General features: G+C 35.8%; 1 protein-coding gene across 1 annotated transcript in view; it reads right to left on the reverse strand.

The window, feature by feature from the left end:
* Positions 1-17,824: 17,824 nt before the first annotated feature.
* LOC117296767 (probable C-mannosyltransferase DPY19L3) overlaps positions 17,825-19,077 on the reverse strand; it is a 39,535-nt gene continuing 38,282 nt past the window's right edge. Inside the window, exon 16 of the mRNA XM_033779812.1 lies at positions 17,825-18,553. Coding sequence (XP_033635703.1) covers positions 18,398-18,553 — 156 coding nt within the window. The 3' untranslated portion in view covers positions 17,825-18,397. The remainder of the gene's footprint in view (positions 18,554-19,077) is intronic.

Consider the following 19,077-nt stretch of genomic DNA (forward strand, 5'->3'; position numbering starts at 1 on the left):
ATAGTTTGTTGATGTATCGAAATCTTTACCTTGGATGGATTCATCGCTTCTGTGACAGGGTTTTGCTTCTTTCTGTTTTCTAAGCAAGTAGAACCTCTTTCTGTTTTCTAAGCAAGTAGAACTATTTTGCTGAAACTTTCACTGTTTTATTTCATCTTTCTAACCATTTGTGAAATCGACCACAGGATGGTTAGGGTCAAAGGTTCATTTTTTTATATATTTTTTTATATTTACAGGCATCAAGAGATTGAGTACTCCTGAAGAGAATCAACATCTTCGGATCAGTCTACACTTATAGATCTCAAGACAAGAGCTCACTGGAACAAGGAGATGAAATCACCACCGGCGACGAGGACAACGATGATGACCTGATGCCACAGAGATGTCTTACTGATGAGGAGGCCGATTTTTTGACTGGTTTATTCATTGAAAAATGCGCCACTTCATATAAGGTGATTTATAAGTTTTGAAAAACAAGCCCCCTATTTTTTGGTTTTATATTTTGAACTCTGAAAACAGAAGAGCAAAAATTCAGTGACAAAGGGTTCGCCACCCGTAAGGAAACCCCTGGCCGATTTTTTAATTGTGTTTGATTGAAAATTGCACCACTTCAAATTGAAAGTTGACATTTTGTAAATTTTGAAAAATGACAGGAAACCCCTCCAAATATTTTGATATACAAATAGGTTCGTTTTATTTCAGAGGTTTTATATTTTACCTGTGAAAACAGAGAGCAAAAATCAGTGACAGTCTGTAAGAAAACCCCTGGCAAATTATTTTTTAAATGTTTGGGGAAAAAGCAAACATAGTTTGTTGATGTATCGAAATCTTTACCTTGGATGGATTCATCGCTTCTGTGACAGGGTTTTGCTTCTTTCTGTTTTCTAAGCAAGTAGAACCTCTTTCTGTTTTCTAAGCAAGTAGAACTATTTTGCTGAAACTTTCACTGTTTTATTTCATCTTTCTAACCATTTGTGAAATCGACCACAGGATGGTTAGGGTCAAAGGTTCATTTTTTTATGTAAAAGTAATTTTTTTATATATTTTTTTATATTTACAGGCATCAAGAGATTGAGTACTCCTGAAGAGAATCAACATCTTCGGATCAGTCTACACTTATAGATCTCAAGACAAGAGCTCACTGGAACAAGGAGATGAAATCACCACCGGCGACGAGGACAACGATGATGACCTGATGCCACAGAGATGTCTTACTGATGAGGAGGCCTATTTTTGGATTGGTTTATTCATTGAAAAATGCGCCACTTCATATAAGGTGATTTATAAGTTTTGAAAAACAAGCTCCCCTACTATTTGGTTTTATATTTTGAACTCTGAAAACAGAAGAGCAAAAATTCAGTGACAAAGGGTTCGCCACCCGTAAGGAAACCCCTGGCCGATTTTTTAACTGTGTTTGATTGAAAATTGCACCACTTAAAATTGAAAGTTGACATTTGGTAAATTTTGAAAAATAACAGGAAACCCCTCCAAATATTTTGATATACAAATAGGTTCGTTTTATTTCAGAGGTTTTATATTTTACCTGTGAAAGCAGAGAGCAAAAATCAGTGACAGTCTGTAAGAAAACCCCTGGCAAATTATTTTTTAAAATGTTTGGGGAAAAAGCAAACATAGTTTGTTGATGTATCGAAATCTTTACCTTGGATGGATTCATCGCTTCTGTGACAGGGTTTTGCTTCTTTCTGTTTTCTAAGCAAGTAGAAATATTTTGCTGAAACTTTCACTGTTTTATTTCATCTTTCTAACCATTTGTGATATCGACCACAGGATGGTTAGGGTCAAAGGTTCATTTTTTTATGTAAAAGTAATTTTTTTATATATTTTTTTATATTTACAGGCATCAAGAGATTGAGTACTCCTGAAGAGAATCAACATCTTCGGATCAGTCTACACTTATAGATCTCAAGACAAGAGCTCACTGGAACAAGGAGATGAAATCACCACCGGCGATGAGGACAACGATGATGACCTGATGCCACAGAGATGTCTTACTGATGAGGAGGCCTATTTTTTGACTGGTTTATTCATTGAAAAATGCGCCACTTCATATAAGGTGATTTATAAGTTTTGAAAAACAAGCCCCCAACTATTTGGTTTTATATTTTGAGGGTTCGCCACCCGTAAGGAAACCCCTGGCCTATTATTTAACTGTGTTTGATTGAAAATTGCACCACTTCAAATTGAAAGTTGACATTTTGTAAATTTTGAAAAATGACAGGAAACCCCTCCAAATATTTTGATATACAAATAGGTTCGTTTTATTTCAGAGGTTTTATATTTTACCTGTGAAAACAGAGAGCAAAAATCAGTGACAGTCTGTAAGAAAACCCCTGGCAAATTATTTTTTAAATGTTTGGGGAAAAAGCAAACATAGTTTGTTGATGTATCGAAATCTTTACCTTGGATGGATTCATCGCTTCTGTGACAGGGTTTTGCTTCTTTCTGTTTTCTAAGCAAGTAGAACCTCTTTCTGTTTTCTAAGCAAGTAGAACTATTTTGCTGAAACTTTCACTGTTTTATTTCATCTTTCTAACCATTTGTGAAATCGACCACAGGATGGTTAGGGTCAAAGGTTCATTTTTTTATGTAAAAGTAATTTTTTTATATATTTTTTTATATTTACAGGCATCAAGAGATTGAGTACTCCTGAAGAGAATCAACATCTTCGGATCAGTCTACACTTATAGATCTCAAGACAAGAGCTCACTGGAACAAGGAGATGAAATCACCACCGGCGACGAGGACAACGATGATGACCTGATGCCACAGAGATGTCTTACTGATGAGGAGGCCGATTTTTTGACTGGTTTATTCATTGAAAAATGCGCCACTTCATATAAGGTGATTTATAAGTTTTGAAAAACAAGCCCCCTATTTTTTGGTTTTATATTTTGAACTCTGAAAACAGAAGAGCAAAAATTCAGTGACAAAGGGTTCGCCACCCGTAAGGAAACCCCTGGCCGATTTTTTAATTGTGTTTGATTGAAAATTGCACCACTTCAAATTGAAAGTTGACATTTTGTAAATTTTGAAAAATGACAGGAAACCCCTCCAAATATTTTGATATACAAATAGGTTCGTTTTATTTCAGAGGTTTTATATTTTACCTGTGAAAACAGAGGAGCAAAAATCAGTGACAAAGGGTTCGTGTCCGTATGGAAACCCTTGGCAATTTTTTTTTTTAATGTTTGGGAAAAAAAGCAAACATAATTTGTTGATGTATCGAATTCTTTACCTCGGCTGAATTCATCGCTACTGTGACAGGGTTTGCTTCTTTCTGTTTTCTCAGCAAGTAGAACCAATTAACCTACTTTGCTGAAACTTTCACTGTTTTATTTCATTTTTCTAACCATTTGTGAAATCGACCCCAAGATGGTTAGGGTCAAAGGTTCATTTTTTATGTAAAAGTAATTTTTTTATTTTTTTTATTGTTTATTTACAGGCATCAAGAGATTGAGTACTCCTGAAGAGAATCAACATCTTCGGATCGGTCTACACTGAGAGGAACTCGAGGCAAGAGCGCACTGGAACAAGGAGATGAAATCACCACCGACGACAACGACGACCACCACCTGATGCCAGAGAGATGTGTTACTGATGAGGAGGCCGAGCATCCATCCCAGTATGGGTACTTAAATAAGATAAGGATCCTTTATCACTGACAGTGCCATCAAGATTGTCTCAAGAAACAAAATGAGGCTTGACAACAAAATTAAATCTGGTTCCTTTTTGTTAAACTTTGAGCGTTTCGAGCGGGTTTTGATCGGTACACAGGAACCAGACAAAATGGCCGAACTGTGATAAAGGTGTTTTATGAAACTGTCAGTGTTGCTTACATAAGTTTGCGATAACTCGTGCTTTATAGCTTGTTTCAAAAAATGAGTATCTGAAATTGAATTGTTAACCGTCGTGAATTGTTGTTGTTGGTCGATCCTCCCCTAACCCCTGGGGTGGGTTGATCGATTGAAAGAACGAACAAGAAACTTGAGTGCACACCTTTTATGATAAAAGCCTTCTAGCTCTGGTTAGGATTATGGCTTACTTAGTAACTTATGGGTCATGACAAGACTAAAACTCCCTTTTGCCTGAGAGTTGGTCATTGCACAAATGTCATCCTCGATACTGTTACTACGAAACACCTGATGCATTACGGAGGCAACATTGCCACTGGTCATTGCCTGGGTGCCCCTTGAAATGTTCTTGCAATTGTTCCATAGAGGTGCCCTTTACCAAGAAAAACCACCTTGGTGCACTTGCCCTGTTTAAATGACTGAGCTGTCCTTTTCTGCTAGGGGTTTGCGTCATAGCAAACTAGGAACCTATCAGCGTGTTCTCTAGCAGTGGCTTACTGTTGTACCACTACCATAGTGCATGACTTTCATCCCTTTCTGCAAGGGATTGGGTCACAGCAAACTTAGTAAAGTTTTACATTAGTGGCTTACTGTTGTACCACTACCATCACACATGACTTTCATCCCTTTCTGCTAGGGATTGTGTCGCAGCAAACTTAGTAATGTTTTACATTAGTGGCTTACTGTTGTACCACTACCATCACACATGACTTTCATCTCTTTCTGCTAGGGATTGTGTAGCAGCAAACTTAGTAACGTTTTACATTAGTGGCTTACTGTTGTACCACTACCATCACACATGACTTTCATCCCTTTCTGCTAGGGATTGGGTCACAGCAAACTAGGTAAAGTTTTAGTTTAGTGGATTACTGTTGTACCACTACTATCACACATGACTTTCATCCCTTTCTGCTAGGGATTGGGTCACAGCAAACTTAGTAATGTTTACATTAGTGGCTAACTGTTGTACCACTACCATCACACATGACTTTCATCCCTTTCTGCTAGGGATTGGGTCACTGCAAACTTAGTAAAGTATTAGTTTAGTGGATTACTGTTGTACCACTACCATCACACGTGACTTTCATCCCTTTCTGCTAGGGATTGGGTCACAGCAAACTTAGTAAAGTATTAGTTTAGTGGATTACTGTTGTACCACTACCATCACACGTGACTTTCATCCCTTTCTGCTAGGGATTGGGTCACAGCAAACTTAGTAACGTTTTACATTAGTGGCTTACTGTTGTGTCGCAGTAAACTAAATGTTGAGGTTCATATGTACATACATGACCTTTTCCCCTTCCTACCTGGGGGAAATGATTGGTACTTTCTATTAAAGCACCTGCCGTGTGACCTCTAAACCCTTCCTCTGTGGGGTAAGGTTACTGTAAACCTTCGCGGATGTATGTCAGAAATGGCCACTTGCCATTTTACCTCTGCCCCCCCTTTCCACCTGGGGTATTTGTTGCAATAACACAGTGATAAATCTTGAATCATGTGTTGTGAATTGTTTTTATAGACTAACAGGCCTGTATGCTACTTTTTTGAAAAGGCAAGGGCACCAGAGCATTTTCTCCTTGGTAAAACGCACCCTATGAGGAAATTATAAATCTGTACTGGATCATTTCAAGGGCACCAAGGCAATGACCAGGGGCATCGAGGCTATCGCCTTCGTTGCCTCCGTGAAGTATCAGGCCTGGATTTATTCATGATTGCGCATTTGACTGCATCTGTGATCCAACTTCACAAAAAGAAGAAGACAAATCATTAAGTGAAACATTTCGCTTATCATTCTTTGTGTTGGCCACACACGCAAAATAAATTACTGTCAAAGCTATTCTTAATTTTGGCTTTAAACTTAATTTTGGGACAAGAAATACGACAATGCCAAAAGATTTGTCCTTTTTGGTAATTTGGGTCACAACTGCAAAATATTTGTGTATTTTACATAAATTATCTTAACACTTTATTGAGACATTCCCACGAAATGAGTTCACATTACTTTATATACAAAATGCGTACATTTTTCATATAGAACGCTCGAAAATTCTAAATTCTTATTTATTTTTTTTTGTACTCTCTTGGCAATTTTTTTTCCCGCTACTACTTTTAAATTTTTGCTCACTTTAAAAACTCTTCTTTTCTAGATTTTTCCCAGAGTTGGAATATCTTAGCAAATTTTACATAAATTTTTGTTTTCCTGTTTAGGAAAACAAAACTTTCTGTAAAATTTGCTTGTGACTCAAATTGTGGGAGTGTCTCTGGTCCTATATTGATACTTTGATGATTGTGAAGCCAAGTACAACTTGCACTCAATACAGTTAATGCAAGCGGAACACATCCTAAAGTTGTATTCTTGGGACCAATCTTCATGACATACAAGTACGCCATCATTTTAACTAAATTTATTCCTTTTTGGCACGACATGTTTGGATAAGTGTGATGCACACCTGTCCAAACTCAAAATGAAATACGAGTACGTCATCAATTTAACCAAATTTATTCATTTTAGGCATGACATGTTTGGACGAGTGTGATTTACACCTGTTCAAATTCAAAATTAAAAAGTACAATATTTTTTACGAAACAGTCACAAACTTCATTTGAAAATGTTTTTTTTTTCTTCTTTGCATTGCTGCGACAGTAATAGCTAACAGTTCTAAATTTTATTGAGTTTTTTTTTGCATCAGCTGATACAAAAAAAAATCTAATCTCAGAGATAACTTTATTTCAACTCAAGGATTGTAAATGTTGTACTTGGCTGTTTTTATAATTTGAAAAATTATGTAGTAAATTAATTGGTTACCATTCATTAAATGCTGTAGAAAGCACCACTGAACTGTAGAAGCAGCAGAGTTGTGCAAACGTGTGTGCCGGTCGGTGTGGCTAACTACTATCTGGAAAGTGTGACGACCTAATGATCCAAGAGTTAATGGTTGGGTAAGCATTTTATTAAGTGAAATCTTGTTAATGTGGCGCTGGTAGTCTGTCTTACCGGTGTCCTACCTTACATGATTGACAAACTATTTCAACTTTCTCGATCTCCGACAAAAAAACGAAACCTAAGAAAGAAAGGATTTGGTTGCCTGTTGAAGTCTTTGGGGGCCTTTATCAAAAGTGTCAAGGACTGAGGACCATTGCACTTTTTTGCACATTTTTTACCTGATCATTTTGTTATCCTAAGTTGGTACCCGTCTCTCTATACTGTTCCTGTGTAAACGGGTCTACTTTTTGAGCAACTTCTCTACACTGGACATCCTCTTCTGATCTGAGGGAGCCTCTGAACTTGACGGATGACGGAGACTTCTACCCAGATGTTGGTGCGAGGGTCGGAGAAACGAGATTCTGAACATGGCTATTCACATTTCAATCAGGTACTCAGGCTTTTACATTGGTTTCACTTGTGTTAAGAAGTTTTGACTGTATCAAAAGGAGATATCAAAGATGACATTGGGATTGTGTAGGAAGTTAACAGCGTCCTTTGTAGAAGAAACATCGTCGATTAGATAGATGCCGTTGTGCATTAGGTAATTGTGACCGGTTCTATTCTCAGCCACAGTAGGTTGTATGTACACTCCTTCGTCAGTTAGAATAGTGTTTAGATTTTAGATTTAGTTAAAATTGTAGGTTTTGAGTGGTCAGCTTTATGACAGATTCTAACAGATTCTACAGTAGGTATGTTAACGACAATCGGTTGAGGAAATGATTTACAAATGATGTTGACCAATAGACATTGCTTTTTTAACAAATACTGCCACTGTGGTGTGCATGATTTGTATACATTTTTCATAAACATAGTAATTTAGCTGCAGTAGGTGTTTTCAATCCTTCAGGGTATTAATTATTGATAATTGTGAACAGTTTTTACAACTGGTTAACCCTTTTCCAGCTGAACATGGTGACGACACTCAGGCGGTTTACAAACACTCACAAAATTTGTTCAGCCGCAATGTTTGAATCTTGTTTCTCTAGTTATTTAGGCTGTTAAAGTGACAAAGACACTTGGTCATTAATATTTGACAGGTTCTAAAAAGAGTTGGCAAGTTTAAGATATGTAACCCGTAGAACTGTTGGGAACAAATGCAACCTACTAGTTTTTTGTCAGTACAACAATTGTATTTTATTTTATTTTTAAGATCTCTTTGAAACGAGACAATTTTTGTGCGATGTCCATCAATAATTTTAATTCTTTTATGGTTAACATGAGAACGTCTCAACATGTACAATAACGAAGTGTACAATGGATCAAACTAGGTGTTTATTAGCGTATTAGCAGTATTAGTGTAGACTTATTCAGTTAAATAACCTCAGAACAAACATAGTAATTTGTCACATGGCTAGGTAGTTATACAAAGCATAAACACTAGTCCAGTATTAGTGTAGAATTATTAAACAAATAACTAAATTAGTTATTTCTCAATTTGCTTGTTAGATTGATTTTGTTATGAATATTATGCCAAAAAGACACAGCAGGAATAGGTAATCTAAATAAGACGTCACTTTGTTACTTTAGTCATGCACTGTTTGCAGAATCACAGGTGTCTTTCTAGATGGAAAATACACCAAGTTATCAGCGATCTTATCGTCACTGATAAAACCTTAATTTTCCGACATCGACGTCAGACTCATTTTTATGCAAAAACATTGTAGTTTATGATTTGTACGAAATCATTAGTATGCAGTGGTTGGTTTGCAGATTTACATGAAGTTAATCAGTAGGAGTAGTTGTTGATCCTAGATGTTCAATACTTTATTGGGACTTCATCAGCAATTTGTAGTTCCGTAGGATTCGAAACTTTGTTGTACTTAGGATCTTATCGTCTCTGATAAAACCTTAATTTTCCGACATCGACGTCGGACTCATTTTTACGCAAAAACATTGTAATTTAAAATTGGTGCGAAAATCACTAGCATGCAGTTGTTGGTTTGCAGGCTTACATGAAGTTAATCAGTAGGAGTAGTTGTTGATCCTAGATGTTCAATACTTTATTGGGACTTTATTAGCAATTTGTAGTTCCGTAGGATTTGAAACTTTGTTGTACTTAAGAGTTTAGAATTTGTTTAGAGATAGGTTAGTTGTTTTTTTCTCAGTCTAGTTATCCTCCATAAACCCAATGTCATCTACAATATCTCCTGTAATGATACTCAATGCAATGAAGATGCAAATCTGATGTTTGCGTATAACCTCATTTTTGACTTTGAAATTTGACTTCATTTGAACGTGTAATCACACACACTGTTAAAATGTTGCGATGTTTTAACAAATCCAAAACTTATGATTGATTTGAAACAAATTTATGAAAATTTGTAGTACTTCTAATGCAAGTGAAACCAATACATTCCTGAGTATGCTGTTCTGTTTTTTGAGCTTGTCACAAAAATTCACAAAATTGTTCAAGTTCAGCCGCCATGTTGGAATCTTGTTTCTCTGATCAGCGCATCATCATCTGGGTTGAAGTCTTCGTTATTCTGATGGTACAGGACTCAATCGGTGACGGAGTGGGAGCGTCCTTTTACACTTCAACCAAAATTCAAACTTGAAACTTTACTCCAAGAACTTAGCGACGTGTTTGCCCGAACAGGGGGAGACGTCCGATGGTACACTTGATACAGATTCATCAAACATTTTAACGGGCAACAGAATCCTTTCCGACTTGTGTTTTGGACTTTGAAAAAAAAATCTTAAGTTTGTTTTTGGCTTCGGACTTTTAAAAAACAATCTTTTTAGTTTGTCAATCATGTAAGGCAGGACATTGGTAAAACAGACTATCAATGAAACATTAACTTGATTTAACTTAATAAAATGCTTTCCTTCCATTAATACTTAGATCATTAAGTCGCTTCACTTTCTAGATAGTAGTTGGCCACACCGACCGGTACACACGTTTGCGCAACTCTGCTGCTTCTACAGTTCAGTGGTGCTTAAAAAAATCAAAAAAATCCCTTAAAAAACGCCTTTTTTATATAGACTAAGTCAGCCAAAAATATTTCTCGTGCCGTTGTACGGTTCGAAATTAACTGCGTAAAAAGTTTGGCCCTACCCCCCCTATTATTAAAATATTGATCAACCAAGTGCACCCCCTATAGGGGTGCAGAAGAGACTGTATCCCAAAGTAATGTACACCAACAATGTAATCAACTAGAAATTTGCACATGACACTTATACAAGACGTCAAATTCAAATTACCATTAGATTATATAGCTAGGTACATCAAAATGGAATACAGCCCCTTATTAAAGGTATCGTCTTATAGCTTGTTGTGACTTTAAATAACAATAAAATGGAGTCCCATTGTGGACTTAGTCATTTTTTGACCAAATCACTAGCCATTGTTTGTACTTAGTCATTTTTTTGGACTTAGTCATTTTTTTGACAAAAACACTTGGTAATTATTGACTTTCTGTGTCCTATTGTGGACTTAGTTATTTTTTGAGCAGAAACTCATAGTCAATGTTTGTACTTAGTCTTTTTTTGGACTTAGTCATTTTTTTTGACAAAAACACTAGCCATTGTTTGTACTTAGTAATTTTTTGAGCAGAAACTCATAGTCAATGTTTGTACTTAGTCTTTTTTTGGACTTAGTCATTTTTTTTGACAAAAACACTAGCCATTGTTTGTACTTAGTAATTTTTTGAGCAGAAACTCATAGTCAATGTTTGTACTTAGTCTTTTTTTGGACATAGTCATTTTTTTGACAAAAACACTTGGTAATTATTGACTTTCTGTGTCCTATTGTGGACTTAGTCATTTTTTGACCAAATCACTAGCCATTGTTTGTACTTAGTAATTTTTTGACCAGAAACTCATAGTCATTGTTTGTACTTAGTCTTTTTTTTGGACTTAGTCATTTTTTTGACAAAAACACTTGGTAATTATTTTCAAAACTTTCCAAGATTGAGATTATAAAGTCACAGAACAAGCTATAAGATGCGGCCTTTACAGAAGATACAACATTGGTAGTTGCGCTATTGTGAATTGAACTTATAAGTTGAATGCGGGAATTTAGTGAATATGCATAGCATGCAAGTAAACATTCATCTAAATGTCCACTTGATGTAAAAACTGTATTGAGTTAAACATTAAATAAATAAATTTGTTTTGAAAACGCTGCAAGTTTGAGATAACGTTTTTTGTGTCGAAATTTGTGCACTCTATATACAGTATATGAATACCAATGTTGTACCTTCTTTATAAGTAAGAAATGCAACCTGTAAACCATAAAGGAGTCAAATTTAATTAGATTTGTTTTGAAAAGAAACAAAAAAAAACGCTTTGATTCTGTAAATATTCTGAGTTCTTGTAAGATGAAGAAAAAGCACACAAAAATATTTTGCAAGTTTGCAGAAACCAAATAGTTAATTCATGAGACTAGTTTTTTTGTTAGCCATGTGGACTCCTTTTGGATAAAACAGGTTACATTTCTTCCTTGGTTGATCATTTATATTTCTTAGCTGTGGTTGTCATTTGCCAGCTGATATTTCTTCTTGGATATTTTGGGGGTTTAGGTTGAATTTTGAAACTATACACATTTGCAATACTTTTAATAAAAACAAGTATGAATTGAAAGCTGTGTTTGATTTTACAAATACAATTTTTGAGTTGTGGCACTTGACAAGTGCATTACAAAAAAAAACATTTTTAAATAATTCCAATGAGGTTTTCAAAAAGTAATTATACATCAACTGGCATATTTCCAACCATCAATTCAAGCAACTATCAAAATGAATAGTAAGGAAGCAATAGGAGTGCCAAAGCACCCACAAAAACAAAAATTGTTTTAATTAAAACATTAAGGAAACATAACATACAACATAGTCATAATCAAGTTCTTGAGGTTGGGGTGGGTGGGGGTAATGTCTAGCAGTGTGGATGCACTAATTGAGTGTTATTGTTTTGTTTCTTTGGAAGACATTTAAAGTTTGTTCAAATAAAGTCTTTAAAATTCAAATAAACAATCTAGCCTGGTTTGCTTATTATTTTCTGATGAATCCTAATATTTTGAAAATTATTGGTTCTATGAATAGCTTATAACTCTGATGCCTTCTTGGTGTTGATGAATTAATTAAAAATAACTTTTAGAAAATAATTAAGGTTAGGGATACTTTTGGTAATTATCAAAAAACAGTCTCCTCACTTGGTGTGCCTCAATAAATGCATAAATAACAAACCAATGGAAGTTTTGGCTAAAATGGTCATCAAAGTTGAAAACAAGTTATGAAAGAAAACACAATATTCCATGCCTGAAATTGTGTGCTTTCAGATGCATGAGAAAGGCTTTATGCCTGAAGCCTTTCTCAGATTAAAATTTTGGGGTGTGAATTTTTTTTTTACCACTTTCCCTAAAACTACATTTTAGTTTAAAGTGTGTTTTTCCAACAACATTTTTGTAATATGACCAGTGCTCTAACGTTTTCATGGTAATTAATTTTTGGAGTAACTACCATGTTTCAGATAAACTGTGCTGCTATTTAATAGAATGCTTTATTATTAAGCTAATTTTTTTCTCTCAAAATCCTTGGGGCTGACCTAAATGAAAGTTTTTAATAGAAATTTAACTGATTCTTCAGAGGCCCCACAAAAAAGAAGAAGTCATAAATAATGTGGGTCTTAGGAGAAAAAAGTATGAGAGAAATGTTGGCAAATGTGTTGGTATAAATTATTATGGCCCTATCTAGTAATAGAAATATACATTTTGGTTGCCTTACAGAATGGTTGAGGCTTTGTACCTCAGTGACTGCTGCTGTGGCTGGAAAGACTGCTAAGATGCAGGGAGAGGCGGCATACACTTGATGAAAGGGAAACATCAGATTCCACGAACTCTGAAAAAGAACAAAATTATATTTAGAGTATGGATGTAAATTAGTGTTCATACATTATGAGGGGATATAGAAAGTACCGGCATTGGGAAACTACTTCAGGACAGCGTGTTAATTAAGGGCACCTTTAAATTGTCTCCACATATACATGAACTGTACAGTACTTCATGTCGTCAAATCTTATTCCCAACACACAAGAAAACAATTCAAAGAAAACTATTTGCGCTCTAACTAACACTTGCATTGAAGGAATTGGAGAAACAAAATGTTCGTGCAAAGCGTTATAATTCATCAGCAAAATCGATGTGGGTCAATGTTTCAACGAAAATATCTGCCCCTAACAATATTTTCCTCACTTATATTGAGCGAGAATTCAGTGGTTTTAACACAATCTACGTTTCTTCGATTTGTCTTGGGTTATATCATTAGCTGGACAATAATTTGACTGTATTGCCACGGATGTAGACCTCCATGGTATTGCCACGACAATCTTGTCTTAGAAACCCCCTCAAAGTTCCTCGTTTGCATCAACACATGAATCACTTACCTGATTAAGAAGATTCTATGAACATCCGTGCAGTTATCATCGTGGAAGTTATTGAATTTTGATGTCGGTTTTCGATGTAAAATGTTGCAGAAAATCTGCTTTTTCACCACACACGTGGAACTGAACACACGATGCCCGCGCTCAGAAAGAAAATGGCCGCGGGGGGTAAAGGGGTGCACAAACCTCGTTCCCAGGGGTGATCAATCTCGCCGTGCCATTTTTTCCCATCATGCCTTGCATGTGCGTAACGTAGTACGAGAGGCATCCTTTTATTTTGGCCGAAATTTGAAAGGATCATGGGGGTGAGGCCAGCACTTTTCTCAACTTTTGCCTATTTTGTTTTTAAGGTGCGATGTTGTGCTCTCTTTATGATGCAGTAGGCTTTTCTGAAGCCTTTTTATTGAACAGAAGCCAATAATAATATTTGAAGCAATAACTAGGGAGTTGTTATTTTGTATTTTTACTTGAAAGTTGGGGCAAAACTTGAAAAAACTATAAGGGGTAAAGTCCAACATTTTTACCAAATATAGCCTTATGATTTCTTTCGAGCGAAAAGTTCACAAGAATATGATTTTTTTCGAGCGAGAAGTTCACAAGGCTATATATATATAGCCTTGTGATTTTTTTCAAGCAAGAGTTCACAAGGCTATAATTTTATAGCCTTGTGGGTTTTTTTCGAGTGAAAAGTTCACAAGATATGATTTTTTTTAGCGAAAGGTTCACAAGGCTATATGATTTTTTTCGAGCGAAACGTTCATAAGGTTGTAGCCTTCATGATTTTTTTGGAGCGAAAGGTTCACAAGGCTATGATTTTTTTCTATAGCCTTGTGAACTTTCCGATCGAAAAAAAATATAATAAGGCTATATATAGCTTGTGAACTTTTCGCTTGAAAATAATCATACGGCTATAGCCTTGTGAACTTTTCGCTCGAAAAAAAACTCACAAGGCCTTGTGAACTTTTTGCTTGAACAAAAATAACAAGGCTATAGCCTTGTGAACTTTTCGCTCGAAAAAAAAATCATAAGCCTTGTGAACTTTTCGCTCAAAAAAAAACCCCCAAAAATCATAAGGCCTTGTGAACTTTTCACTCCAAAAAAACCCACCCCAAACCATAAAGCCTTCTAAAATTTTCGCTTGAAAAAAATCACAAGGCTACATATGGCCTTGTGAACTTGGTGTGTATACCCCCTTGTGGGAGTTTGCCGAGTTCCCTTGATGGGAAGATCATCTACCCAAACAAACAAACTTTTCGCTTGAAAAAAATCATAAGGCTACATTATAGCCTTGTGAACTTTTCGCTCCCAAAAAAACCCCCAAAATATAGCCTTGTGAACTTTTCGCTCAAAAAAAAATTTGCTCGAAAAAAAATAATATGGTAAATCATAAGGCCTTGTGAGCTTGTGAACTTTAAGTTCGAAAAAAATAATAAGGTATACAGCCTTGTGAACTCTTCGCTCGAAAAAAATCATAAGGCCTTGTGAACTTTTTGCTTGAACAAAAATAATAAGCTTTTCGCTCAAAAAAAAAAACCCAAAAATCATAAGGCCTTGTGAACTTTTCGCTCAAAAAGAAACCACCCCAAACCATAAAGCCTTCTGAAATTTTCGCTTGAAAAAAATCACAAGGCTACATATAGCCTTGTGAACTTGGTGTTTATAGCCTACCCCCTTGTGGGAGTTTGCCGAGTTCCCTTGATGGAAAGATCATCTAAACAAACAAACAAACTTTTCGCTTGAAAAAAATCATAAGGCTACATATAGCCTTGTGAACTTTTCGCTCCAAAAAAGACCCCCAAAATATAGCCTTGTGAACTTTTCGCTCAAAAAACATGACTTTTTGCTCGAAAAAAATTAATATGGCTATAGCCTTGTGAACTTTTCGCTTGAAAAAATCATAAGGCTATATATAGCCTTGTGAACTTTTCGCTTGAAAATAATCATACGGCTATAGCCTTGTGAACTTTTCGCTCGAAAAAAAAATCATAAGCCTTGTGAACTTTTCGCTCAAAAAAAAAACCCCAAAAATCATAAGCCTTGTGAACTTTTCGCTCCAAAAAAACCCCCAAAATATAGCCTTGTGAACTTTTCGCTAAAAAAAAAATCACTTTTTGCTCGAAAAAAAATAATATGGCTATAGCCTTGTGAACTTTTCGCTTGAAAAAAACCCAAAAATATAGCCTTGTGAACTTTTCGCTCAAAAAAGTCATAAGGTTATATAGCCTTGTGAACTTTTCGCTCCAAACAAATCATAAGGCTACAGCCTTGAAAATCATAAGGCCTTGTGAACTTGTGAACTTTAAGTTCGAAAAAAATAATAAGGCTACAGCCTTGTGAACTCTTCGCTCGAAAAAAAAATAGCCTTGTGAACTTTTCGCTCCAAAAAATCATAAGTCTTATTTATAGCCTTGTGAACTTTTCGCTCGAAAAAAATCACAAGGCTATATATAGCCTTGTGAACTTTTCGCTCCAAAAAACCCAAAAATATAGCCTTGTGAACTTTTCGCTCCAAAAAAAAAAATAAAAAAATCATAAGGCCTTGTGAACTTTTCGCTCCAAAAAAAATCACAAGGTTATAGCCTTGTGAACTTTTCGCTCCAAAAATATCATAAGGCTTGAAAAAAATCATAAGGCTTCCTTGTGAACTTTTCGCTTGAAAAAAATATAGGTCCATTTGGTTGGTAAGAACTGTGCCACACCTATTTATATTTGCTAATTAAATAAATGTGAACCAAAACTAACAAATTTGTGTTCAAATGTTTTATTTTTATTAAATTTTCTTGTTTGCTCATTTACTATTCACAACAAGCAGAGCTGGAGCCAAAAAACTGAGGTTTGAAAAAGGCCCCGAGATACAAATATGTCGGCAGCTCTGAAGAACATTCTCACCACAAACCTGGTGGGGTTTAAAGGCAGTGGAAACTATTGGTTATTGTCAAAGACTAGCCTTTACAGTCGGTGTATCTCAACATATGCATAAAATAACAAACCTGTGAAAATTTGAGCTCAATTGGTCATCGAAGTTGCGAGATAATAATGAAAGAAAAAAACACCCTTGTCACACGAAGTTGCGGCGTTTAGATGGTTGATTTCGAGACCTCAAGTTCTAAACTTGAGGTCTCGAAATCAAATTCGTGGAAAATTACTTCTTTCTCGAAAACTATTTCACTTCAGAGGGAGCCGTTTCTCACACAATGTTTTATATCATCAATCTCTCCCCATTATTCATCACCAAGAAAGGTTTTATGCTAATAATTGGTTGGAGTAATTACCAATAGTGTCCACTGCCTTTACGGTTAAAAACAACAACAATAACAACACATTGTTGATGGTGAGTAAAGTTGATGAAAACTGTAATTGCTGCTGATGAACATTTCCTTTGAACCCAGACAGAGTACAGTGTTTGTAATGTGAATGGATTTATAAGAGATGTTAAAGGAACGTTACAGAATTGGTAAGACACAAAAATCGTGAAGATCACAGATTTACATAAAACTAACAAGGTCTAATGATGATGATAGTTGAAAACATCCCTTGAAGTATTTCTGTCTGAAATGTCATATTTGATGAGAAATAAATAATCTAACTTCGCGTTTGGAGTTTCTCGCTCAGTGAGTGTTTTTTCATTTTTATTTTGCATCGATGCAATGCAAAATTTGTAATAGTTTTTTCAATTTTCTCTCGTGACCCAGATGGCCGATCGATCTCAAACTTCTACAGGTTTGTCAGTATAATGTATATGATGGATTACATAAAGTGCTGACAATGCCAGCAACTGTTTTGTTAGCAAAAACCAATTCTGTAATGTTCCTTTAAATTTGCATCGGTGATAAAGAATATTAATTTTGGTTTTTACCCATACACCGATGTGTGTTAGCACTGTATACTCAGTACTTTGCCGAGTCCTGTGAAAAAATATCACAGTCATGTTACTCGGTTGGGATTCAAACCCACGACCCTTGCAATTCTAGAGCAGTGTCTTACCAACTAGACAACCGAGATTGCACGGTAGCTAGAGGCAGTTCGAATCCTATGTTTTGGCAGTGGGTCCCGCAACGATATAAGAGATATTAAATTTGCATCGGGGATAAAGAATATTAATTTTAATATTAACAAACAACAATAAATGATAAATGGTTAATAAACAATTTCAAATCTCTTCTTAACGTATTATGTACAAACAAAGAATTGCAACATCACACTTTATCCAGAAATACTCCTATAAATATACATTCCTATAGACTGTCGAATTTGTACATTCCTGTTTCAAAACTAACTCATAAACATGGAAAAACAGTGCAGCACACATTTGGCCCCTCCTTCGATTACATTAGTTAAATTCTCAGCAACAAAGTCCAGCATTCCCCTGAAGAAAATAAGAGCACACTGATCGACACCATTAGTTTTTAAATCGCCTTTTTTTGTTCAGGACCATTACAATTCATAGAGAGTGTTTCGTGTACATGGCGACTCAACAACTCTCACTAGAAACAGTTTTCAAACTAAATTGGATGCTTATTAATTTTTGTTTTTTACCCATACACCGATGTGTGTTAGCACTGTATACTCAGTACTTTCCCAAGTCCTGTGAACAAATATCACAGGCATATTACTCGGGTGGGATTCGAACCCACGACCCTTGCAATTCTAGAGCAGTGTCTTACCTACTTTAAGTTTGATTGCATGTTGATTTCATTTGAAAATGCTCATTTTCAAAGAGTGAACCAATTGATGTGAAGAATTTTCACATAATTATCGCATTTTTTGGACGAACAAAACAAATTCATAACATTGAAATACAATATAATATTTTTTACATCTGAACAATAAAACATAATAATTATGCCCAATCCAAGTGGAATTAAATACTCAACTAATTTGGGGCAAAAACTCTTTAAATATAAAAAGGAATTAAACAAGAACAAAATATTAACAACAAGTTACTTCAGTTCAGTTTCAAAAACAGCACAATGTTCAAACCCAAAATGAATTAAATCCATATAAAGCATTTTTAAACACTTTCAATCAATTAATATTTTTTCATAAAGGCCTATTTCCTAGTTTTCAAGATTGCACCTTGTTCATTCCAAAACCAAAAATGAATCCCTTCCTTTAAAAAATAAAAGAGGAAATTCCAGAATGGTTTGAGGGTTTGTCAGCGATGTCATAACACTTGGTAAACACGGAATGTTTTGTTCTGGAACACCAAAACAAAATAACGTGTATACTCGGGTTGCTGGCGTTGAATGACGTCACAGAATCGACCGACCTCCGCTTTCTTGAGCAAGTGTAGTTCATCAGCTTTGGCTCCGCTGTACATCTATAAAAAAAATAAAAAGAAGCAAATTATGGGTTGAGAGTATGATCACATGTAATGGAGTGTGGTGGCCGAGCGGATAAGACTTGAGCCCTGGGCCCGGATTTATGGAGCTGCTTCAGCACAAAAAGTTGCTAAGCGAAACAAAAGACTGCTAACTAGAATAAGGCTACCAGCCAAAACATCATGTCACATGTTCAATTTGTGACCGGTATCCCTTTTTCGGCTTAGCAGAAAACGTTAGGTAATATTTTCTGCTTAAGCAGCTCCATGATATAGGCACTGTACTGGTGGTGTTTCTGTTTAGCGGAGTGTGGATTCGTGTCCCGGTTGTGACACCTGTGTCCTTAAGCAAGACACTTGGGGAGGGGGGGGGGGCTAATCGTCCTTACTCACAGCTAGAGCTGAATTGCGAAGGACGCGGCTACAACGTGTTCGAGAAGCAGGCATGCAAGGGCGCCTATGGCAGCCAGCCACATCAACCCATTATGACCACGGAGCCGAGCCAGAGATCGAAAGTGTTCGAT

The sequence above is a fragment of the Asterias rubens genome, chromosome 11, assembly GCF_902459465.1.
Source record: "Asterias rubens chromosome 11, eAstRub1.3, whole genome shotgun sequence".
NCBI lineage: Eukaryota > Metazoa > Echinodermata > Asteroidea > Forcipulatida > Asteriidae > Asterias > Asterias rubens.